Source organism: Rhinopithecus roxellana, chromosome 10, assembly GCF_007565055.1.
Source record: "Rhinopithecus roxellana isolate Shanxi Qingling chromosome 10, ASM756505v1, whole genome shotgun sequence".
NCBI lineage: Eukaryota > Metazoa > Chordata > Mammalia > Primates > Cercopithecidae > Rhinopithecus > Rhinopithecus roxellana.
Genome location: NC_044558.1, coordinates 54,147,529 through 54,171,714, shown reverse-complemented (window position 1 = coordinate 54,171,714; position 24,186 = coordinate 54,147,529). Strand labels below are relative to the sequence as shown.

Sequence of the window (24,186 nt, the reverse complement as noted above, 5' to 3'; positions counted from 1 at the left end):
GTCTCACTCCACTCAAAGACACACCATGTCCCAGCAAATCAAATGGCATTGGCAAAACAAATTGTAGCCAAATCTCTCACTTAGTAACGTTAGTCCAAGTAGACACAGGCAGGGACCCACCACTCTCTCTGGGCTGATGGAGGATCCTCTCAGGAATACCCCGTGAAAAGGTTGAGTCTTTGACTTAATTTCCCACTAAAAACAGGTCAACAAGTTAATCCTGGGGAATTCCAGCTACAGAAAAGGAAAATGTGCTACCTGAAAGAATTCTGGCATCTGCTGGGCAGAAATGTGCTACTGAAAGGGTGATGAGCCCAGATATTCTGAACTCCAGGTATGAGCATATTCATAGTAGGTAGGAAGAGAACTCTCATTTCAAATTTCTTTTTTTATTCTAAATAAAAACCACACTTTGTGCTGAACAATGGAATATAAAAGAATCAGATGTACAATGATTTTAGACATCTACTATTTGGGGAAAAAAGTTTACAAAATATACAAAACTTTACAGCAATAGATAGTAAACACTTAAATATTAGGAGGTCAGTACTTATTAATTTAATGGAAGGAGTTAGACGTCAACAACTCTTCTCTGTTTCGTAAAAGACTTTAGCTATTCAAGGTGGGAGCGGCGAGTGGACTGAACAGGTGAAGGATTTTAAAGAAACATCAAAATCGAGTTTCATTTTCTGATGTTAAGCTTATGATGCATAACCACACTGAAACTAATGCTGTGCACCCTGCCTCCTGACTCATTTGGTGCAGGATTTAGGGAAAAGAGTCCCAGATGGGTGCAGACCGCTCCATAGAGCCCACTCCCATACCAACAAATACAGCGTCCATCTAGAATTTGCTTTGGAAGTAGTCTGGGGCTTGGGGAAAGGGCCACAGAAGGAGGCCAGAGGAGGAAGAAAATTCAACACTAGCAAAAACCTGTCTAGGAAAAAGATATTTAAGCCCAAAGGTTTGGCCTGGAGACAAATGGGTACTCATAGATCAGAAAAGAAGGATATTAAAAAAAAAAACTTTTACCCATCTCCTGGTTCTTAAAGGTCACCTGGGCCTGACCCCTATCCCACCTCCTTTCTTCCTAACTAGCCATGGACGATGGGAACTCCATGGAGTCATAAAATTTAGGACCAAATACTAAGGTTCAGCAGAGCTTCCCAGCAGGTGCTGTGGCATCTGTAAGTCACCAGTGAATCACTGGAGTGCCAGGATACTAATCTCTGCCTCTGGCCACATGGAGCCTCTGCTGTTTAACCCCAGGTCCCACACAAGTATTACCATTTTCCCCTCAGAAAACAAGTTGGGAATGGCCTCATATTTGGTTTAATGCTCTATGATCATTCTTAATAATTTGTGAATAAGAGAGCTCCACAAATGATGTAGCTGGTCCTGAGTACATACCAAGAAAACAGGAGAAGAGGATGTTCAAGGCTTTAACAGAACTTCAGAGTAACACAGAAGATAGTACTAAACTAGGCTCCAGGAGAGAGGGAGCAACAAAATCAAATGAACGGAAAGTCAAAACAATTAAAAATGCAAAACAAAACGAATACCTTCTACCAGGTATCCCAGGGTGCCCTATGCCACAATATAGTGTTTCAAGTAAAACCATTCAGAAGAGGGTGAGCTAGAGGCAGAGGAAGCAGACATGACTTTGGCGGGGTGGAGAGAAACGGGGAAGTTCAGGTGTGAATATAAGGGTCCCCAACAGGGAAAGGGTTTGGTCAACAAATCTCATGAGCTACTGATCCTATGACATATTTGACTGGGACCAACTGGGCCACCCTGATCAATGTGATCAGCCCCAGGGGGATCAGGGAATGCAGTTTTCTGTCTTGTGTTTCAAGGGCACAGTTTCAAGGATCTGCTTTTTGGTTTACTGGCAAAAAAGGAAAACTTCACAGTTTCAGGTTAAGTACACAGACCACCCAGCATCCATGATGCCCTCTGTTAAGGAAAAAGGTTTCTCCAGCACATTTATCTGCTCTCAGTCACTTGGCTGGTTCCAGTAATTACCACCTCTCTCACGCCAGCATTTCAAAAATCAGTCCTCACCAACAGTCTGGGAGGGATTGCTCATGCTTGAAAATGTAGCAGACACTTGATTGTAGTCTGTTACACATCTCCTTCTTAAATTCTAATGGTCAGTGTGAGTAAGAAAGGAAGAAGCCAGTCAGCAACGAAGAGTCTCAACACTGCTTTACTGATGAGGATGTCCTGAGGGGACACTGAACAAGGTGGGTTTAGATGGTCTAAGGTGGACCTTTAAACTGGCCACTGTACAAGTCCCTTCATCTAATGGTCACCCCACCAGACAGCCATGCACTCTGACTCTGAGGCTTTATCAGTTCAGGGCTGGGGAGAAGCAGCAGGACCAACAGGGATGGAGCTTTGGTTTGTCTGACATCTCAATATAAATAAGGACAGGAGGCTTCCAAACTGTGCAAATAGGTCCTTCATGTCACTTGCTCCCCTCAACCCTGTCCCCAATCTACTCCATCACAGGATAGAAAGGGGATGAAAGGCCTGGAATTTAACTGGCCCGAACTTTCTAGAACACATACCCATGGCCTAAAGTGTTCCCTGGGTTTATTATGCTAGAGACAATCTGGAGAAGAAAAGAATTTGCTTAAGGGCTTGACACGTCCTCCCTTAGTTATACCCCTGGTTCTCCAAATCTCTGGTCAAGGTTGTTTTCTGGAATATGGCTACTTGCTGGGGAAAAATTCATTTTCCTAAAGTCTCTTATACAAAAGACATGCTGGGTAATGTGTATACAAAAACAAAAATAAATAAATATTAATGTCCAAAAAGGCTTTGTGAGTTAATGAAAACTACTTGCTTGTGAAACAGCCCGGGGTGCTGCCGAATCCCACCAGGGGCAGTGTCAGGGCTGAAGCCAGGGATTCCCAGAGCTCACCTGAGCAGGGTGAGGTAGTATGAGCTACTGAGGTGGCACCTCACAAGTATGCAAGATCGAGGGCCCTATCCCTCAAGCCTTCTTTGGGCAAAGCCCCTTAGAAAACCAAGTAAGAGTGGAGCTAACCAGCTGCGTGGGCTGGGCCGGCACACTCTGCAGCCACCCAGGGAGGGCCTGAACCAGCTGCCATCCAACAGCGACCCCTGGAGGTAATGGCAACAACAGATCAGGATAAATTCCAGCAGGTCAAAGGTGAGCTGCCAAAGCTCCGGCACTGTTAGCACAAAGTAAACAACAGGTTACCCGACTAGGACAGACAGTCAGAACGCACACCCTGCTACACACCACCAGTTACTCAGGTCCCTTTAATTCTCAAGGGCTCGCGGTCTGCGACTCCACCACTTCATGGAGTCAGCTCATCTAAACCACGGGCCAAACACTTCTGGGCAGGAGACCAGATATAAATTAAGGCAAGGCTGCTGCTGTCAGAGACATCCCCACCTCTCCACCAGGACACTCACAGCCAACAGAAGTGGCCAAAACAGATGACTATATCAAGTGGTTCCCTATCCTCTCTGCCCCACAGAAGGTCAGACCTCCCGGGCCATCACTCCATAAAATCCTGTTTCTTTGGAAATTAGGAGAAAAGAGAAATCTCTCCTGTCCATCCAGGCTGCCACTTCTGGCGGCACCGCAGGACACCTCTTCTGGCTGGCAGGAATTCATCCCAAAGCTTTCTGACCTAAATAGAAAGCTCTGTCTCTAGTATGGATCTAGCTGCCAAAAGATTTTCACTGTCCAATCAGCAGATTAGGGCCGTAGATAAGCAGACACCTACATCCCTGATACCTTGTCCCTGCTGAGGGCTGGAACCTGAGGGGACTGCCCTGTTGACCTGTCTTTTCTGAATGACCACATTCCCAAAATCTTTCTCATAGCTGGTCATCCCAGCTGGAGGCCTGGCAGTAACACCCACAGTGAAAACCTCCCTTTACTCCCTCTGTTCAGTGAGGCTGTTGGTTGGATTCTTAGCAGCATAAAACCTATCAGTAAACTAAAACTAGAGAGGCTGGGGAAGGGGGTCTAGTGGACACCAACTGCTTGACTAGATCCCAAAACCAGCCTCAAAAGAATAAAAAACACAGCCCTTCATGGGCAAGAACAGGTATGGAGGTAAATGTGATAGGGGGCTGTTGCTTCTCAAAAACAGTAACAGCTTATGTGCTATTTCTTCTTCTTTTCTTCTTTAAACACAACACAGAACAGAACTCCTACCAAGGCAAAAGTATAACTTCAGCTGGGGAGGGACCAACAGCTCTTAGATATCAGCATCCCGGCTGCTGCGTGGGAGCTCCCCGCGGCTCTGCCGGGACCCAGTCAACTGTCTGGGTTCTTTTCCGCCTCTTTGGAATGGATGATGTACATGAAGGTCTGCTCGATGGTGAAGTCAGGGGGGAGGCTGCCTTTGTGCACACCAACATGCTTGCTCATGAGGTTAAGGGTGGAACTGTAGTGCCCACAGACTGTGCAGCGGTACATGAGGGCCCCCGAGTGTGTCTTTAGGTGGCACTTGATGGTTGAGCGGCCTCGGAAGAACTTGTGGCACACCTTACATTGGTATGGCTTCTCGCCCGTGTGGATCCGCCGGTGGTAGTTGAATTCGCTTGTGTGGGCAAATCTTTTGCCACAGACCTTGCAGCTATACTTGCTGTTCCCAGGTTGGCCCTGCAGCGCCAGCTCTTCACTCAGAAACTCCTCTGCTGGCAGCTTCCGCTTCTGGAGAGCCGGGTGCTGTAGCCCAAAACCAGGCCGTGCATCAAGGCCACTGGTGCATTTGTGCTGGCTGACGTGGTAGCGATAGGCAGCCTCTGACTTGAAGCTCTGGCTGCACAAGTGGCAGTGGAAGAGGGCATCTTCCAGGCTTTGGTGCACAGCCATGTGCTTCTCTAGAAGATGCCAGTCCACAAAGCTGTTGGCACAGACAGAACAGGAGAAGACTGAAATACCGAGATGGGACAGCGTGTGCCACATGAGGCTGCAGAGGTTAAGGTGACGCTGGTCACAGACACTGCAGGCCTGGCCCTTCAAGTTTAGGTGGTCAAGGATGTGGCCCCGGACCACATGGAAATCTTTGGCCAATACTTTCCCACAGGCAGCGCATTTCAGCTCTGGGGAGGCTGCTCCTGAAAAGACACCCAGCTTCCCTGGCAGGGGATCATTGGGGTGGACAATGATGTTGTTCTCAAATATTCCATCCCGTCGGTGAAGGGTCAGCTGCCACTGGGTAAAGAACTTAGTTTCACACATGTCGCAGGAGAAAAGGAAAATACCAATGTGGGACAGGACATGGGTTACCCGGGAGTTTCGGTCCTGGAAGTGGGTCTCGCAGACCTTGCAGTTGCCCGTCAGCAGGTCCACATGGTCCCGAGCATGCTGCCGGATCAGTTGAATATTGGGCTCTAGAACTTTCTTGCACACCTGGCAGGGCATGGCCTTATTCTCCCGATTGTCATTCTCTCCAAAAGTCAGCTCATCCTCACTGTCATCACTCAGCTCAATCACCTCCTCAGCTGTGCCTATATCCTCAGCAGGGTCTTCAAACTGCAAGTCATCATCCCCCAGGTCCTCAAGCTGCAGCTCATCCATCTGCCCAAAGCCTGGATCTCTGGAGTGCTCACTATTGCTCAGACAAGAGTTGGTCTCAGTGGTAATGTCTACTGCATTGTCAGGGGTGAGGAAGCTGTTTTTACTGAAGTCTCCATTGCTTTGAACTTTGTATGGCTGGCAGGAGCTGGTGCTGGTCTGGATGCCCGTGCTGACAGTGCCTAGGACTGGCTGGGTCATCATGCTAGGAATGGACGTGAAGGGAGCAAGGGTGTCATGGTCTTCTGTCTTTGGTGGTGGTGGTGGCGGTTGCAGCAGAAGCAGGCTATGGTTAGCGTCACTGGCAACATTCCTCTCTTCCTCTTTATAGCTCCCTCCAGCATCACTGGGCAACACATAGTTTCTATCAGCACCAAGGTGGTCCCCACCAGCTCGGAGTTCTCCAAGGGGATGGGCAGGTTCTGCCGAAGGACAACTCAGGGTACCAGAGTGGCTCTCATTGGTGCTGGTCAGGGGCTTGGCCCTGGCAGTGCTCTCTAGGTCAGGAAAGGTAGAGTGACAGGCCTGGAGAAGGTCCTCCATACCCAGACGCTCAGCCACCTCGTAGATGACCCCAACATTGATCAGGTCTGTGAAGAGTTCTGATGTGTAGACAAAGCTCAGAACCTTCTCAAAGTTGGCAGGGGTGATGAAGTCCACCACATAGGTCCTGGCAGCATCAAGCCCAGTATTCAGGAAGAGGTTCTGGAAGTAGCCAGCTGCACAGGCCAGAACAGCCTTGTGGGCCGGGAAGGAGCGGCTCCCCACCACAATGGTGACGTCGCACATGGTCTCTGAGAGCCGGCACTTGTTGAGTTCCTTCAGCAGGTTGTTGGGGTGGTTGGTGCTTTGCAGTTTGATCCTCATGCCCATCTTAGCAGCTCCTATGAAATTACCTCCTTATCAGCACAGTTAATCTGTGGACAGCAAGAGAAAAAGATGGATGGCCAAACACATCCGTGCAAAAGAGGGGCTATGCAGGAGAAAATACCACCACTCTGAATGCTTCCAAGCCCCGGGTGGGGATCAGGAGTAAATTGGCATGGAGAGTTCCTCCATTATGACAAGACAACGACATCTCCCCCTGTATATACTCAAAGAGTTAAGACAAAAACCAAAACGATTGATGACAATCTGATAGCTTCGTCTTAAGCTGGTCCCTAGAGACGAACTAGGGGCATTCCCTCGGACACAATCTTATACTTCATTACCAGAGCCACTGGATCAAATTTCTCTATTAATTTCCTCCCAAATACAAGCTTTCCTACTTCACTGAGCATATTCTTTTCCCTCATGATGCCAAATGCCACGCACATGCTTGAACACAACTATCAAAGCTCCACTAGCTACTGAGGAACAGATAAGGTAGTTCCATCTTTTAGCTATGTCATTGCTGTGTCTTCAACCTCTCAATCAATCTCTAAATAAATCTCACGTTCTTGAATCCCCATCTCTCTCTGCCTATACTACATACCTGCTCTCTGGCCTTTCGATAACCCAGAGCCCCTCCAGATACTGCTTCATCACAGTCCCTGTATTCTGTGAAGTTAAAACACTCAGAATGCACAGCAAAGCAAAACAGAACACAACTGTGGTAGTATTTAATATTACTTTAATATGTTGTATTCTTTTTGGCCACCCTTTTCGGGGTTTATATTTTGTTGCCCTTCACTAACATATATTTACTTGATGCCGCAAGAAAGACTTCTAATTATACAGGTAAGACTCCTAGAGGCTTGTTCACTATCACTTTCTGCCCTTTCTGACTCCTGCACGACTAAGGAAGAAGAGGTACTTGAATTCCTGTTCAGTCTCACAACTCTGTGCAACACAGCCCCTTTCTCCACCTCTCCAGATTCTACCAACAACTCCCAACTTTTTCTGGGGCCCAGGAAGAGTCTGAGTATTGTGGGGTACCGGCCAAGCATCTCCCGGGCCCTGGTAGCCACCCCTGAACGATCGGCGGGTCGCAGCGCTGGGCAGCCAGAGTGGAGGGTGCGAGACGCGGAGGCTGGGAACTTCCGAGGACACCCCAACAATCTCCGGGCGCCGCGGTCTCCGCTCCGGAGACTCGCATCTGGGAGGGAAGGGCGCTGCATCTGCTGGGGCGCTCCCTCCGGAGGCACCGAACGCCTCGGTCCCTCCACAAACAGCGCAGGGCTCACCCGGGTGAGCCTGGCGGGGGCACGGGGCTGAATAAGGGGCCAAGGGAGGGGCGGCGGGGCCGGCCGGGGTCGGCGCGCGGGCGGGGAAGATGGGTCCGGCCAAAGGGAGCGGGCAAGAGAACCCCAGCAAGAGCGAGAGAAATGCCGGTACGGGGGTCGGGCTTCGACCAGGGGCAGCCCTCGGCCTGGCCGCGCTTACCCGGCTCCGCGGGGCCCCGAGCACCATCGCCGCTGCCGCCTCACACAAAGGCCCCGGCCCGCCGCGCCCGGCCCGACAAGGAGGCGGCGCCGCCGGCCGCGGCCAGACTCTCCATCCGCCGCGCGGCTCGCCGCGCCGGCCCGGGCCGCCCCCGCCGCCCGGCCCGCAGCGCCCCCCGCCGTCCCGGAGGAGGCAGCGCCCCCCGCCGCCCGACCGCAGCGCCCCCCGCCGCCCGGGAGGAGGCAGCGCCCCCCGACGGCGGGGCCGGGGCCGGGGCCCTACTCGCGCTAGGGGTGCAGGGGCTTCCAAGTCCCCAGGCCTGGCTTTTTCTAAGCGCTGATCCACTGTGTGGGGGACTTGGTGCCTGAAGAGTGAAAAACCCCGTCCAAACTCTCTTCCACTCCCCTGTTCTTCGCTCACAGTTCCAAAAGCTTCTCTTCAGAACATCTACTATGGGCTTTTTACAAAAAGTTGTAAGATTGATCACTATGTATCTCCTCCACTAGGCTGTGGGCTTCCTGGATCAGGGATCTGTGGCTTTGCACACCGCGGCACGTCCATACTGACTGCTACCACACTTCTTTTTTTTTTTTTTTTTTTTTTTGAGACGGAGTCTCGCTCTGTCGCCCAGGCTGGAGTGCAGTGGCCGGATCTCAGCTCACTGCAAGCTCCGCCTCCCGGGTTCACGCCATTCTCCTGCCTCAGCCTCCCGAGTAGCTGGGACTACAGGCGCCCGCCAGGTCGCCCGGCTAGTTTTTTGTATTTTTAGTAGAGACGGGGTTTCACCATGTTAGCCAGGATGGTCTTGATCTCCTGACCTCGTGATCCGCCCGTCTCGGCCTCCCAAAGTGCTGGGATTACAGGCTTGAGCCACCACGCCCGGCCGCTACCACACTTCTTGACACAATAAGTGCTTAATACATGAAGCCTGCTTGAACGAATGAAGGAGCACTTGAGGGCTAGACTGCTACTACTGGACCCTTCTGGTAATCCACTGCTGTCCCTCCTTCCACCTAGGTGGCCAAATGAAGAAAGTCACAGGATCTCACTGTACGTTGGCACCCCAGGCCTGTTTCCTGAAGCCTGCCCTCCCCAACTCTGTGTAGAACTCGATCACTCTTCCTCCCCACCCTTCTCCCAAATCATCTTCTCAAATGCTGCTGCCCAAAAATTGTCATCAAACCAAAACCACCTACACTGCCAGCCCCACCCACCACCACCAAAGACATTAGAAGTCTTGGTCATGTCACCCTCCCTCCCTCAGTACAGAGGAAGCTCTTAGACTCCAAGACCCTTCAGTTTCATCCTCTCACTCATCCCATCCCAGTCACTGCCTGAGAATAGCTTGCAGCCAAGGACAAACTCCCAGGACAGGCGCATGATAGGGTTCAGTAATTCCTTGATGGATAAATGGAAAGGAAGGGACACACTGAATATCGCCAACAGATCTAAGCCAGTTTGGCCATTCAGCAATTGTCTGTTCTCTTGATGAATTTGGGAGATTGTGTGTCCTTCTTTCCACAACCTCACTAACTGGTGGTAGATTATACTGAAAGTAAGCACTATACCAAATGCTGCCAAACATGTAACATTTGTTAGCCAGGAGACACAAAAACAGCCATACAACTGTTCTTATAGTTTGGGGATGAGGCATCTCACTTTACCATCTAGTGAAAGGGTCACTTAGAGGCTGACACAATGTTTCAGTGGCAGGCCCAGCTCTCACAGTTGTACAAGGTAACCGAGTCTCCCTAAAGTCTCCAGCATGACTCTGGAGACAGAGGGCTGCTGGGCCTGCAAGGGCCTGGGCCTGTTCAGTCTTTCTAACCAACTGCCCCAGCCATCTCTGGAGGGTTGACCGCAATAAACTTCACATGAAAACAAAGCATCCAAAAGACACAGGTGAAAGTATATACCACTTATACTGAAGTCTTTTTAAAGTAAATCACCATATAGTCACAATAACAAACATATACAAAGTTAAATGGAGAAGAAAGGGCCAGGAATTTAGTCAAGGTCTTGTGGACCAGATCTCTTTAGGCATCAACCATTTTACAACAGGAAAGGGAGGATCAGGATCCCTTCACACATTCTTCAAGTACAAACACAGGAATCTAACTTAACATTTGTCTTCATTTTTTTCTGGAGTCCCCAGTACTGCAATTTTTGTCAGTCCCACTAGAGAGCAATCTTTCTGCACTTACGTTCCTACTTGCAAAGCAATTTTCTTATCTCAGCCTATATGCCTAACTCCCACTAAGTCTGAGCAGAACCAACTCTCATAGCTTTCATGACCCAAAGAAAGTCCCTAGACTCTGCTTAAGTGTCCCCCGTTTTAAGCCCTATAGATAGATAATTTTGAAAAGTCAAAGAGAAGACTCACTGGAAAAAGGGTCTAGGCTCTGGGGTGGGGGCATTCTTTGACTTCTGGCTATAAAGCTGACATAAGTAATACTAAAGTGAGTATTCCCTCCTTTCGCCACCCCCCACCTACAGCTGTCATTCCCAAGTGGCCCCAAGTCAGACTGTAGGAAGACAGAACTTTCACTAGAATGAAAGGACTACAGGAAGTGGCCTCTGGCTCTGTGGCCCTGTCCCTACACTGCTTTGGGAAATCTGTGTTGATGTTTTACGAGTGCAATTCAGGGGCATAACCAAGGCCCCTGTACCAGGCTAACATAAAGAGCCTGAGGATTTCACTGGTTGTTCCATTAGGGTACAGAACCCCCCTTGGGATGATGGACTGTGATAGTTGACATCTCAGATTAATAAAAGACACCCATACTCATGTATATACCACATGTAATTGACTTACACATTCTGGGGACTGTTAAGTCAGAGCTGCAGGGGCTGGTAACAGGCACATTAGAGAGGAGTCGGAGGAAATAATGTTTTCCCTTTATAATAACTAAGACAGCCAGTTAACGGTGAAGATATCTGCTCCTCTCTTTCTTGGCCTCAGTAGTAACTTCCCTGTCCACACCCTGTCCTAGCTGGATCAAGTTCTGTTTGCTTGTCCATGGCCCTGCTAAAGTGTAAACTCTCTGTATGAGTCATCATTTCATCCCCAGGATCTGTCACAGAACCCAGGCTCAGCATTTGGAGACAGAAAAATTGTATAGTGTTATAGATTCATCCTCCTCTGTGGCTGGGTCTCTGCACAGCCTTGGTCCCCACCTCCTTCTCTAATTAAGTAGGGTCAGATTCAGGAATGGATGTCTCCCAGGCCTATCCTAGTAATACAAGTCATTCTGAATATATTTTTTCTTTTTCTTTTTCCTTTTTTGTTTTTTGTTTGTTTGTTTGTTTGTTTGTTTGAGACAGAGTTTTCTGCTCTTGTTGCCCAGGCTGGAGTGCAGTGGCGTGATCTCGGCTCACTGCAACCTCCGCCTCCTGGGTTCAAGCGATTCTCCTGCCTCAGCCTCCCAAGTAGCTGGAATTACAGGCATGCACCACCACGCCCGGCTAATTTTTGTATTTTTAGTAGAGATGGGATTTCACCATGTTGGGCAGGCTGGTCTTGACCTCCTGACCTCGTGATCCACCCGCCTCGGCCTCCCAAAGTGCTGGGATTACAGGCATGAGCCACCAGGTCTAGCCTGTTTTTTTATCTAAAACTGGTCTGTGAAAATTTTTTTTTTTTTTTTTTTGAGACAGTCTTGCTCTGTCGCCCAGGCTGGAGTGCAGTGGCCGGATCTCAGCTCACTGCAAGCTCCACCTCCCGGGTTCCCGCTATTCTCCTGCCTCAGCCTCCCGAGTAGCTGGGACTACAGGCGCCCGTCACCACGCCCGGCTAGTTTTTTGTATTTTTTTTTTTAGTAGAGACGGGGTTTCACCGTGTTAGCCAGGATGGTCTTGATCTCCTGACCTCGTGATCCGCCCGTCTCGGCCTCCCAAAGTGCTGGGATTACAGGCTTGAGCCACCGCGCCCGGCCGTGAAAATCTTTATGTGTTAGAAACCATCTTCCAAATTCGTGTGTTTATTTTAATCACTAAATAAATCTGATACTCATCATGCAAAGCACTGTGTAAGGCACTGTTCACGAAATAGATATATACAAAAAGATATGTAAAGTTATTTACATTTAAATATGAAGTGTGTGTATCATAAGTATGTGTGTATTTACCATGTAGCTGGAAGAGTCAAGGAACAGAAAATCCACTAACCAAATGAGTAAACACACACATCACATCATCCATATGAAAAAATCCTTTATTGTTGAGGAGTAGAGAGAGACATTATATTTTTAATGTAGGACACTACAGGAACTATAGGGGATTCTGTAGTCAATGCTCATTGGGATTGGGGATATTCGCTATGCAGTTTCCACACCAGGGTCAGGTAGAAAAGATGGAGAAGGAGTCAAAGCACAAGAATGTTACAAGAACAGGGAAGAGAAAGGGTAACAGGAGTGTGTGCACCTGGGGATTGGGACAAGGAAACAGGTCTTCCTAATGCAGTCCAGGAGTCCGGAAGTGGAGCGCTGAGGACAAAAAAACAAACAAACAAACAAAAAACACTGAAATCACATCTTATGTCCTGTGAAAAAAAAACCCCACTAAAACCTGCTGGGGCAGCAGGAGAGAAGGGGAGGGGCGTTTGTGCGAGAGGAAAGAACAAGAGTCTTGACCCTCAGCCTGCCCTCCAGGCTTTGGGACTGAGGATGGAACTCTCCTAGCAGCAGGTACTTGCACCTTCCCGGCTGCCATATTTACATTACTCTACACACCTGTGTGCATGGCCAGTGGGGCCCATGCGGACCAAAAAGTAGGAACTAAGTTCATGCCATCCTAGCACCCCCATGAGCCAGACATACACACAGCCCTGTTCAAGGTGCCCTACTAGGAATGCTTCCCCTGCCTTATCCAGTTCCTCCTCTTCCCAGAAACCTCCTAGAGAAAGGACAGGCCCAGGGATTACTTCCTTTTTCAACAGTTTCACATGAATGAAATCAGATGACACAATGATCTTTGTTGATCCATCTCATGTAATGTTTAAATGCCGGCTCCCAGAAACCTTATGTCCTATTCTGCCTGACACCTAACAGGTTGGGAATGCTCCCTCAGTGGTAAGATTATGAAGGCTGCAATTATGGGTCCCTCTGAAAGAGCCTGGATGCACAAACAAGCATTAAAAGTAGATTTCCACAATACACTTGTTTTTGCCATTTGTATAAAATGCTATAGCAAAATTGCACTGTAATTATCTTTATGGCCAGTGCATAACGCTGGAGGAGAGTATGTCATCCAGATATAGCTGCTTGTATAATTATCTGGCCATTGGCAGGACTGAAATAACCATCTAATGAGAGCAAAATGATACAGTAACTACCATGTAATCAGCGAGTTACAGTTATTATAGCTCTTTGTGCCCTCTCACCCAACACTAAATGGGGGGGCCAGACCCAGTCTCTTGTCCCAGGAATTCATGCACAGGCAGCATCATCAAGGGCCAGCTCCTTGGGTCCTGGGCGTGCCACCTTGAGACCAATGAGTATGGGTAACAGGGACACAGGGAGAAAGGCAGGAGGCTTTCCATGATTAAGAGCCTTCCCAATCCCTCTCCCTCTCGTTTTCACTCCCCTCGCCCCACTTCTTTGGAAGCTAGTGAAAAGAAAGCCATTGGCAGAGCTGCTATTGCTGTGTGTGGGAAGACAGTGTCAAGGCAGAAGGTTCGTGTTTTGACTAGACACTTCCCTGGGGGACTCTCACACTCGCATACTAAGTGAGGAATCTGTCAGCCCACTCAGGCCTGGGGTCCAGACAGAGCTAGTCAGGGGAAACATTAGGACATCCCCCACACCTCCTAAACTGGGACAATTATTATAAAATTGGCACACAGCACTATGCACCCGGCACTGTTCTGAACACTTTACCTATACTCAATCCTCAAAACCACAACCCCGCAAGATACTATTATCACTTTCATTTTTCAGATGAGGAAACTGAGGCACAGGAGGGCATGTAACTTGGCCAAAAAGATACAGATAGAGTGGCAGATCCAGGATTCACATTGAGGCCATGTTCCTATTCATTACGCTAAAGAGAGAGATTCAGATATGGTTTCCTGCTACTCCCATTAGATTTCAGAGCTCCTTGCATTTCTTCCTGAATCATCCTTGTGTATGACTACCCTCTGGACCCAGTAACCCAGGATTCTGAGTGATCTGAAAGGCTCAGCCTGCCTGGGAGGCAAATGCTTGCCTGTGAATTGGTTGTGGTATTTGTAATTATCAGATAATAATCTCTCCATCTTTTTGCATAGATCACAAAAGAATGAAGTCCAAACAACAGAAGTTACCCATCAGAGAAGCCCCTCTCTCCTCATCTCCCAGCACTCACTCCTGCTCAATAGTCAGCTGAGGTCCATGATCCAGAGGAAGAAGATGAAAGATGGGAGGATGTGTACACACACACACACACACACACACACGTGCCTCTAAGTGTCTTTGTGTTTGACCGACAGTGTGCTGGGCACTGGCAGTGTATTTCAGGGCAAATCTATGAGCTTTAATACCTGTAGCATGTGAGGAAATGTACAGCTGGCAACCCCCACAGCCCCCTCCCCAGTCCCCTCTCCCCTCTCTAATGAACAATCCTTACCTCATTCTGCTCTCGGGGGATACTTGAGGGTGCCAAAGCTGGGGACGTTCTCTTGATTCACATCAGTAGGAGAGTCTAGGGTAAAGCAAACAGTGTAAGTAAGAGGGATCTTCCTGAATGTGAACTACACCCTGATCCAACAGCAAAGGGCTGGCTATGAAGGGCAGCATTCAAAGACAGAGTTGGCAGACTGGGGAGAAGCAGAGTCTCCCTGTCCTTCCTCCCAACTGCAGCAGGTCTACCTTATAAAGGTCTCTGCTCCTCTGTTCCCAGGGAAGTCTTGCCTGTGGATCTAAGCTGATTGGGATGAAGGGGCCGAGGAACCCTCACTGAAGGTAAGAAAGGTCCTGTCTTATGGGCCGGGCGCGGTGGCTCAAGCCTGTAATCCCAGTACTTTGGGAGGCCAAGACGGGCGGATCACGAGGTCAGGAGATCGAGACCATCCTGGCTAACACGGTGAAACCCCGTCTCTACTAAAAAAATACAAAAAAATTAGCCGGGCGCAGTGGCGGGAGCCTGTAGTCCCAGCTACTGGGGAGGCTGAGGCAGGAGAATGGCGTGAACCCGGGAGGCGGAGCTTGCAGTGAGCTGAGATCTGGCCACAGCACTCCAGCCTGGGCGGCAGAACGAGACTCCGTCTCAAAAATAAAATAAAATAAAATAAAATAAAATAAAATAAAATAATAAAAATTAAAAAAAAAAAAAAGAAAGGTCCTGTCTTTCCCTCTGGTGAATAATATGGGGCATGTGACTTCTATCATACTCTGCCAGTACCCTAAGCCCTTCCACCGTACCCCCACACACTCCTACCTGGCTGGACACTCCTCTTGCCCATCAGTCCCACAAAGAAGTCATGCATGTCACCTGCAGAAAAGGGCCAACATTGTCAGCAGTGACTATGAGAAAGTGATACATCTTCCCAGACATGGGTCAACACTTCTGAGACTGGGTTTCTGGTCTCTGTTCCTTTTTCCTGTCAAAGCATGACTCCTTACAGTTAGCAAGTGTCTCCCCTAAATCCACTCTCTCTGCCCACCTTTCCTTCCTCCACATTTCAAGAATTTTCTGCTCTAGCAGGTGCCCGACTTGGAATCTTCAGGGCCACCAAGAGGTCCTCTTGTTTTCCAATGACCAACCAGCAGAGGGAGAGTCCACTATGCCCCTCTCACCAGCTTCCTCCTAGTTCCGGATGGCCTCTCCCTTTCAGGAAAGGTTGGCTGAGCAGTGGGAGCTGGCATATTGTTTGTACCAGGTGAGAAGGGGCTGGACAAAATGGCCCCGGGCCCAATACCCCACAGAGCTCTGGGAAAGTGGCAAGAAATGAGGAGGGAGAAGAGGCTACTCACGTTTTTCGGGAGATGTTGATTCCTTAGGATCTGTGAAACCAAGAACAAATGTCTAAATGGGGAGTGAAGTTGGACAGTGATGAGAAGGGGTTCAGATCACAACCCTCACCGATTCACTAAGCTATCCCCCATCTCCCTCCCATCTGAAAGGATCTCCCAGGCCTCTCATCTTCAGAATCCTGCCCCTCACTCCCCTCTCTCCTAGGGCTGCCTCCTACCTGTGCTAGCCTGGCTCATGGCTTTGAGCAATCCCTCCAGAGATGAGTGGCTTTTGAAGAGTCTCTGGAGCAGCTGGTAGAGATCCGGATCCCTCTAGGGAAGAAACAAAGAGGGCTGAGGCAGGAGGTTCCCACCCAGATCCACTCATCCTTTTCCCACAAGAAACAGCCTCTTCCTGAGCCCATCCTGAATCCAACATCCAATTTCTTTCAGAATTTCCTCTGGTTCACACTGGACGAGAAGTAGGTGCTCCAGGAGTGACCTGTGGACCAACAGCAACACCAGCACTACGCAGAGCCTGTTAGAAATGCAGATTTTTGGTCCTACCCCAGACCTCCTGAGACAGAATCTGCATTTTAAGCAGCCCCCCAGGTGATTCACAGGCATGGTGAGGTTAGAGGCGCACATCTGCCCCTGTGATTCCCCTACTCTGCATGATGTCCACGGATGTTTCCCTCCCTGTTTTCCACCGCCTCTTTCTCTATTCTCCATGGCTTTCTGCCTCTAGTTTTCTCTCCCTCTCCCTTTTCGGCCCTGGGTCTAGAATTCCACGAAGGCAACATGCTCAGAAGGCATGTCTTCTCTCCACAACTGAACCCCAAGTTCTAGAGCTGTTGCCCAGCACTGGCTCTTGATTGTCCCTGTGATTTTTTTTTTTTTTTTTATTTTTTAGCAACTTGGGCACAGCAGGGTGGTGGGCACACACCACACAGCCAGTTAATTGTAACTGCAGAGAAACAATAACAATGATCATGGCTGGAGATTTTCACCTCAAATCTCAAGTCTTGGCAGTGCCTCTCTTTCCAGAACCCATGCATCCTTGGGCTGTTGTGCACACACAGAAGTGCATTTACACAGAACGCACCCCCACACATACCAACGCAGTTGCTTAGGCACACTTATATACTATCCTCTTCCTGCCCCAATTTCTCTCATCCTTACAGACTCTCAGGGAGGAGGGGTAGGATGGCAATCCCTCTCATTCATTGACGAAGAGGGGCAGAGGGGACATCTCATTGGCCAAAGTCCTGAAACAAGTTTGTCTCAGAAGAACCCAGATACTCTAACTATCCTGGGCTGGAACTTTGTGGCTCCAAACGGTGTCCAGCCCATACTTGGCACTCCCTGGGCTTGGGTGTTTCTTTTTTTTTTTTTTTTTTTTTTAATGGTTCTGGCCTTTTGGATATGGCACAACCGCTGCCACCTGCAAGGCTACCCTGGCGATATCTCCCTTGGCCCAGCATGTGGCGTTCAGGCAGCCACTTTTCCCAAATTGTTGAATACTCTGCCCGCCTCCTGTAATGAAATGCTAAACAGATTTGAGCTGAAGAGGCAGTTAAACTTCATGCATTGAATTTGTGATAAGTCCCACCCGTAATCATCTTAAAAGCATTTGTACCGATGTAATTGCTGTCATTTCAAAACCTTGAAAAGACTCCCTCCCTATTCTCCCCCTGTATCCCTACCCTGACAATTCCTATGCTTTTTCGTAGAGGAACTGTGGAAATCGAGGTTCAACCTGGTTTTTTTGCTGTTGTTGTTTTCCTATTCTGACTAAGCAAAGGATAGAGGCGGGCAAGGGAGAAAAGAGAAGAAGGAAGGGCTTGGGATCTTAGAAGCACCTGAGGTTACTGGGGGTGGATGAGCAAAAGATAAGGGAATTTATTTGCATTTTGAAAATAAAACAATACATATAACTGATAGGTAAAATAGCACACAAATGACCATTTGGGAAAGAAATTCTGACTGTTTCATACCATCCAGGAAGTAGAAGGGATCTGTCCCTTGCAAAGGGGTCTGAGGTAGACCATAGAGAGCCTTAGACCACCCTAGCTCACCCCTCGCAGTACCATCTAATCACCAAGTCTCCCATCAATCAATCCACCAAACAACATATTTGTAGGGCACCTTTTATGTACAATGTGTCAAAGACACGCAGAGATACAGAGACACAAACACACCTGGAGACAGTGGGAACATGAGAGGACCACAGAAACACAGAAATCCAAAGGGAGGAAAAATGCTCTCTGATGGACAACCCACCCACCCCAGCTTCCTCACTACAGCTGTCCAGACAGGCAGAGTCCCGGGTTCCCGTGATGTCCCCAGTACTTTGCCTGGGGAGATTTACCTTGCTGTGGCCCCCACCAGGAACCATCTCTTCCTGTGGCTCCTTACAGACAGCCCCAAAGCTCTGAGCTAGGCTGAAGGTCAGGATGGCTGTGAATAGCAGCATGATCCTCATGGTGCCTGGGAGAGCAAAGGGACAGGACTCAGGTAAGGGAGAGAAGAGGAAGATACAGCGTGGGTGAAGGCACAAGAGACATTCATTACCAGCAGCTTGGCTTGACCCTGCTTCCCCAGCCTCCAACTCCACTGTCCAAGCCCTGGTCTGGAGAGAGGGTGGAAAGTATTTCTGAGAAGGGGGTACAGCCCTTGGGCTTAGCTTCCCTGCTCCCCCATCAGACATCTCGCCCGGAGATGTGCAGTGCTATAGTGGTGCCAGGGGACTCTAGCTCCCAAGGAAGATGGTAGATTTATAGGACATGGACTGGTTTGTTTCCTTAGTGAGCTGGAGGAGGGATCCTGGATGCTATTTTCCAGTACTAGATAATCCCAAGACTTAGGCAAAAACTTTCTGGTATGAAAGAATGAGTCTATAGCCACAGGCTCCAAACACTAACCAGCTCTCGGCCCTACACGTGCTTTCTGCTCACCTTCCCAGTCCCCTGCTCCCCTATCAGAGGCTGCCATCTGCTTTATTCCCTCCTGATGCTGGCTCCTGTCCCCCGGTGCCAGCTCCAGTCCATCCAGCATTCTCCCAACCGCCTACCTGTGGAGCAGCTCTGTGCCAGGGGCTGGGTGGTCTGGCAGGATCAGGGAACTGGCTGGGAGCGCTGCCTGCTCCCCTCACACACTGGTGCTGCCGGTGCTGCTGCAAAGAGCGAAACCGAGTGGAGGGGATCTAGGAAGGCTGCAGTCACTCAGTCCCACCTCCCTGATAAAGGCTCTGGGTGGGTCTAGGGGAGCTGAGGGGAGGGGCTGAGAGTCACCAATCCCAGGGTGGCTGGAGGGGAGGTGGGGGGGCTGTCGGGGGGAGGAGGATGCAGAAGCAGCCACACATCACAACACACACATACCCCACAGACCCAGCAATAAGCCCATTTCCTAACAGCACCCGAGCTGGCTGCTGTGTCTGGTTTGTGTATGGTTTGACACTGTACAATACCCCAAAATGAAGGCCTCAACAGCAGCCTCAGAAGCAGAAGTTTTTATCTGACCCCCTCCTGTCCTCTTGTCACTCAGTTACATTCTCCCCCAAGACCAGCTATAAAAACCAGAACCCCTTTTCCCCCACAGCCAGCCATAAAACCTAAAATTACTCTACGTAAAAACTGGCCAAAAAAATTATCTGACCAGCCGAGAGTGGTGGCTCACGCCTGTAATCCCAGCACTTTGGGAGGCCAAGGCGGGCAGATCACGAGATCAAGAGATCAAGACTATCCTGGCCAACATGGTGAAATGCTGTCTCTACTAAAAACACAAAAATTAGCTGGGCACGGTGGCGCATGCCTGTAGTCCCAGCTACTCGGGAGGCTGAGCCAAGATTGCATCACTGCACTCCAGCCTGGTGACAGAGCAAGACTCCATCTAAAAAAAAAAAAAAAAAAAACCCTCAGAAAAGATGGCACTCACCCCTTTTTTGGGGTCTCCTACTTTCGTTGTGGAGTTTCAAGAGTCGTGGGCAGATTCTTCTCAGGTCTAAAACTCTGCTCTCTTCTACACTACATTACCTAATCTCTTTGGTTTTTGAGGCTGCCAAAAATAAATTACTTTGTATTATTTAAAAAACTAGACATATAGTTAGTCATATATAATAACTAGATAAAAAATACAGTTTTAGAGGTGACTTATGACAGTTATTCAAAACAAATTATTACTACTATACACGGCTACTTATTTCTTTGTGCATTTAAATTTTTAAACACATGGTTTGGGGCACCTAAGGACAATGAAAGCACTCACCAGTGAGGATGAAACTCCCATTAAAAATAGGCTAAGCATGGAGGGCGTGGTGGCTCACGCCTGTAATCCCAGCACTTTGGGAGGCTGAGGCAGGTGGATCACTTGGAGTCAGAAGTTTGAGACCAGCCTGACCAACATAGTAAAACCCCATCTCTACTAAAAATACAAAAATTAGTTGGGCGTGGTGGCACACACCTGTAATCCCAGCTAGTCAGGAGGCTGAGGCAAGAGAATGGCTTGAACCCAGGAGGCACAGGTTGTAGCGAGCCGAGATCACACCACTGTACTCCAGCCTATTGACAGAGATAGACTCCGTTTCAAAAAAAAAAAAAAAAATTATCTGACCTACATTATTTGACTTAGGTCATAAGACCTCCATTCCAGAATTCCAGAGAGGGTCCTGCCCCACACCCAGAAGGAAGGAATGAGAGAGGCCAGGAGGAATCTCAACAGACAGGCCTTGCTGGGTTTTCCCACTCAACCTGTTAACATTAGATCATGCCCTTTCTGTCCCGTCATATTTCTACACAGCTGTCCATACTTGGTAAAACCTAAACATAAAAATAGACAATTCCCCTATAGCTGCAAGGCTTCATTCTAAAGGCTCCCATTCATATTAAATAAATGTGTATGCCTTTTTCCCTATTAATCTGCTTCATGTCAGTGATTTTCACTGAAACTCTAGGGGGCCAAGACCACAGTTTGGCATCACAAATAAGACCACCAAAGCTACTGTGCTTTTCTGGAAGCCGCAGAGAAGGAAATACAGGAACCTGACAAGCCAGCAGAAGAGTAAGTATTTCCTGCCAGACTCCCAGTTTTCCAGTTTTCCGCTCTCTCTCTGTGGACTCTGGATGAGTGAACAGTAAAAATCATTGTTTCCCTTTTCCTTTCCAAATGTAAGATTAATGAGAGAACAGGTTTTGTGTGTGACTAACCTTGGTATAGTGAGTCTGATATACTTTTTAGTATTTTGTGGTATGAGTGTTCATATTGTTTGACCCCGTTCCTTTCAGAAATAGCTTTTTTGTTGTTGCTGCTGCCATTTTCCTTTGTTTTTGTCTTTGTCTTTTGGTGTTGTCATAAGGAGGGGGTACCCTAGGCTAGAAGAGGCCTGCAACCCACTGTTTGAGCAGGCGCTGCAAACCAGTCAGTTTCATGGTTCTGGTTAGACTGATTTCTGTTATGACAAACTTTGCTGCCAGTCCCTGAAATAAAAACAGGGTGAGAGGTTTCCCTCTTGTCTCATGTCCTTGAGAGCATGATGTGACTAGATGGGGATATTCCCGCTTGGTCTCCACCATCCAAAGGATGTGAAGGATGTGATTTTTCGGGTAACATCACAAGCAGTATGAAAAGATTGGGAGCCCAAGACATGTTTTTTCAAACATTCCAAGCTCCTAGAGGAGTTCTGTCTCACAAGGTCTCATCCCTCCTGGGCTTCTGTCTTCTTTGACATAAAGAAACCATTGGATTAAGTCGCTATTGGAATTAAATACCCCATTAAAAAATCTAATTGTCAATGGTCAAAAGATAAATCCTTTAGACTAAAATTCCTAAATTAAAAAAAAAAATCACTTGCTCTAAAGAATTGATAGAAAGACCAAATTAAAAGGACACATAATAGTGCCATAGCTATCCTTAAAACTTGTCTTGATTAAAGCACGAAAACCTGACCTAAAACAATTACACTCAAACTGCCATTTTGGATTCCATACAAAATTAACAACGGAGGCTGCTCCATTTTACAGTTTAATAATTAAAATTCCCGCCGCAGCTTAGGGTTTCCTTCCTAATCAGAAATCAGTGCAGGCCGGGCGCGGTGGCTCAAGCCTGTAATCCCAGCACTTTGGGAGACTAAGGCGGGTGGATCACGAGGTCAGGAGATCGAGACCATCCTGGCTAACATGGTGAAACCCCGTCTCTACTAAAAATACAAAAAACTAGCCGGGCGTGGTGGCGGGCACCTGTAGTCCCAGCTACTCGGAGGCAGAGGCGGGAGAATGGCGTGAACCCGGGAGGCGGAGCTTGCAGTGAGCCGAGATCCGGCACTGCACTCCAGCCTGGGCGACACAGCGAGACTCCGTCTCAAAAAAAATAAATACATAAAAATTAAAAAATAAAAAAAAAAGAAATCAGTCCTTTTCGGCTTAAAATTTATGTGACTTTTAAAATATCAGCATTTGTCCCAACTAAAATCTGGTAACAAGAGATTTAAGGCAAGGCACAGTGGCTCACACCTGTAATCCTACCACTTTGGGAGGCCTAGGCGGGCAGATCGCTTTAGCCCAGAAGTTCCGCGGGCTTGAGACTAGCCTGGGTAACAGGGCGAAACCCCGTGTCTTCAAAAAGTTTTAAAGGGGGAGAGAGAGAGAGAAATTCAAAAGAATTTTTGTTAAAGTTCCATGGTTAGAAGTCAACTTAATTAAAAGCTAATATTCAAGCTATGTGTATATTTTTAAAGCCTTCCTGTGTTTTCTCTTTAAATCCTATTTAAATAAATTTTGTTCAGTAGGCTAAAATCTTTTTTTTTTTTAAATGTGCTTAATGTCTCTGTTCACTTCCTTTCTTAAAATCTATTCTCCCGTTCACTTTTACTCCACCCTATTCCTCCTTCCTCTTTGCCATCTTCAATACCACATTTTTAAAAAATCTAGAAAAGACTTCTAATGACTCAGACTCCTTAAAAAACTCAGAGAAGACCGGGCGTAGTGGCTCATGCCTGTAATCCCAGCACTTTGGGAGGCCAAGGCAAGCGGATCACCTGAGGTTGGGAGTTCGAGATCAGCCTGGCTAGCATGGTGAGACCTGGTCTCTACTGAAAATACAAAAATTAGCCGGATGTGGTGGCGCACAGCTGTAATCCCCACTACTCAGGAAGTTGAGGCAGGAGAATCGCTTGAACCCGGGAGGTGAAGGTTGCAGTGAGTGGAGATCGTGCCACTGCACTCCAGCCTGGGTGACAGAGCGAGACTCCATCTCAAAACAAAACAACAACAACAAAAACTCCATTTCTAAGGGCATCTCCCTCTCTCACCCAAACCTCCAAAACCTTTTAGAATAGAAAAGACAATGGCTTAAAATTTAGATAACTTTATCTTTATTTAGATCTAAATTCTATGCCTTTGAAATATACATTTTCTACCTCATTTTACCTAAAAGTCATGTCTTAGAGATACAAGTTTAGAGTTGCCTAGTTAATAATTAAGACATAAAACAGATAATTACAAAATTGATAGTCTGAAGTTGGGGAAAACTACCTAGAAACTGACAAATAAAAAATCTGGTCTGGCGTAGTGCCTCACGCCTGTAATTCCAACACTTTGGGAGGTCAAGTTGGGAAAATTGCTTGAGCCCAGGAGTTCAAGACCAGCCTGGGCAAGATGGCAAAATCCCCCATACCTACAAAAAAATACATAAATTAGCCAGGTATGGTGGCACGCACCTGTAGTCCCAGCTAGTCAGCCAGGTAGAAGGATTGCTTGAGCCCTGGAGGTCGAGGCTGCAGTGAGCTGTGATGGCACCACTGCACTCCGGCCTAGGTGACAGAAGGAGAACCTGACTCATAAAAAAAAAAAAAAAAGGATAAACCTATAAGCTCTACTTCAAGTATTTTGTTAAAAAATAAAAACTTTAACTCAAATGTCTGTTTAATTCACATGACTTTGTAAACCAAAAGTAAAATTCTAAAGCTCCCTAACCATCTGAATGGACGACTCCTCACAGCCAAGGGTATTCTAAAATTAACCTGAAAACTAGGTCAGGCCATGATGGGAATGGGGAACCAGACCCTCCTCCCTTTTGGAATTAATGATAGAACAGACTTAGTCTGATAAGAAACATACATTCATTTATTCGTATATTTTTATTTTTTTTTGAGACAAAAATGCCTCTTACTAAATAACCGATTACTCATATCATATAGAGGCCTGGCTTTGGTGGAAGTCCATCTGCAACACCACTGCCTAAAATGAGACACAACTAATAACTATTTAACTAGACTGGCCTATTCTCAGGACTAAGAGACTAGTTCCATGGCTTATAAGACAATTCACC

General features: G+C 47.9%; 2 protein-coding genes across 6 annotated transcripts in view; both read right to left on the bottom strand.

Moving 5' to 3' along the window:
- Positions 1–8,078, bottom strand: part of ZBTB39 (zinc finger and BTB domain containing 39) — a 40,362-nt gene extending 32,284 nt beyond the window's left edge. Inside the window, exons 1-2 of one of the 3 annotated variants that reach the window (XR_004059670.1) lie at positions 7,937–8,063; positions 4,205–6,489 (exon numbers count right to left, since the gene is read on the bottom strand). Coding sequence is in view for 2 of the 3 variants with exons in the window: in XM_030939423.1 (XP_030795283.1) it covers positions 4,307–6,445 (2,139 nt within the window). In the remaining variant the exon portion in view is untranslated. The other 2 variants (XM_030939423.1, XM_030939424.1) reach the window with 2 other exon arrangements.
- Positions 8,079–12,133: 4,055 nt separating this feature from the next.
- TAC3 (tachykinin precursor 3) lies at positions 12,134–19,080 on the bottom strand. 3 transcript variants are annotated; one of them, XR_004059675.1, is made up of 8 exons: positions 18,938–19,080; positions 18,236–18,354; positions 16,104–16,197; positions 15,886–15,915; positions 15,350–15,403; positions 14,540–14,614; positions 14,279–14,453; positions 12,134–12,420 (listed from the first exon to the last, which is right to left on the bottom strand). XR_004059675.1 is itself a non-coding variant. In XM_010389002.2 (7 exons), the coding sequence occupies exons 2-6, from the start codon at positions 18,347–18,349 to the stop codon at positions 14,541–14,543; spliced, it is 366 nt and encodes a 121-aa protein (XP_010387304.1). In that variant the 5' UTR covers positions 18,350–18,354; positions 18,938–19,067; the 3' UTR covers positions 12,134–12,420; position 14,540. The 3 variants fall into 3 exon arrangements, 1 of the variants encoding a protein (XP_010387304.1); XR_004059676.1 differs by lacking the exon at positions 15,350–15,403; XM_010389002.2 differs by lacking the exon at positions 14,279–14,453 and having other exon boundaries at positions 18,938–19,067.
- Between the last annotated feature and the right edge of the window lie 5,106 nt (positions 19,081–24,186).

Bases quoted from the DNA above. Each gene is read 5' to 3' on its own strand.
- TAC3 (XM_010389002.2), bottom strand. From the start codon at position 18,349: ATGAGGATCATGCTGCTATTCACAGCCATCCTGACCTTCAGCCTAGCT. The intron at 15,404-15,885 runs GTGAGTAGCCTC...CCTTTTCTGCAG, and splicing joins ATCAACATCTCCCGAAAAAC to GTGACATGCATGACTTCTTT. The intron at 14,615-15,349 runs GTAGGAGTGTGT...GCTTTACCCTAG, and splicing joins CAAGAGGAGTGTCCAGCCAG to ACTCTCCTACTGATGTGAAT.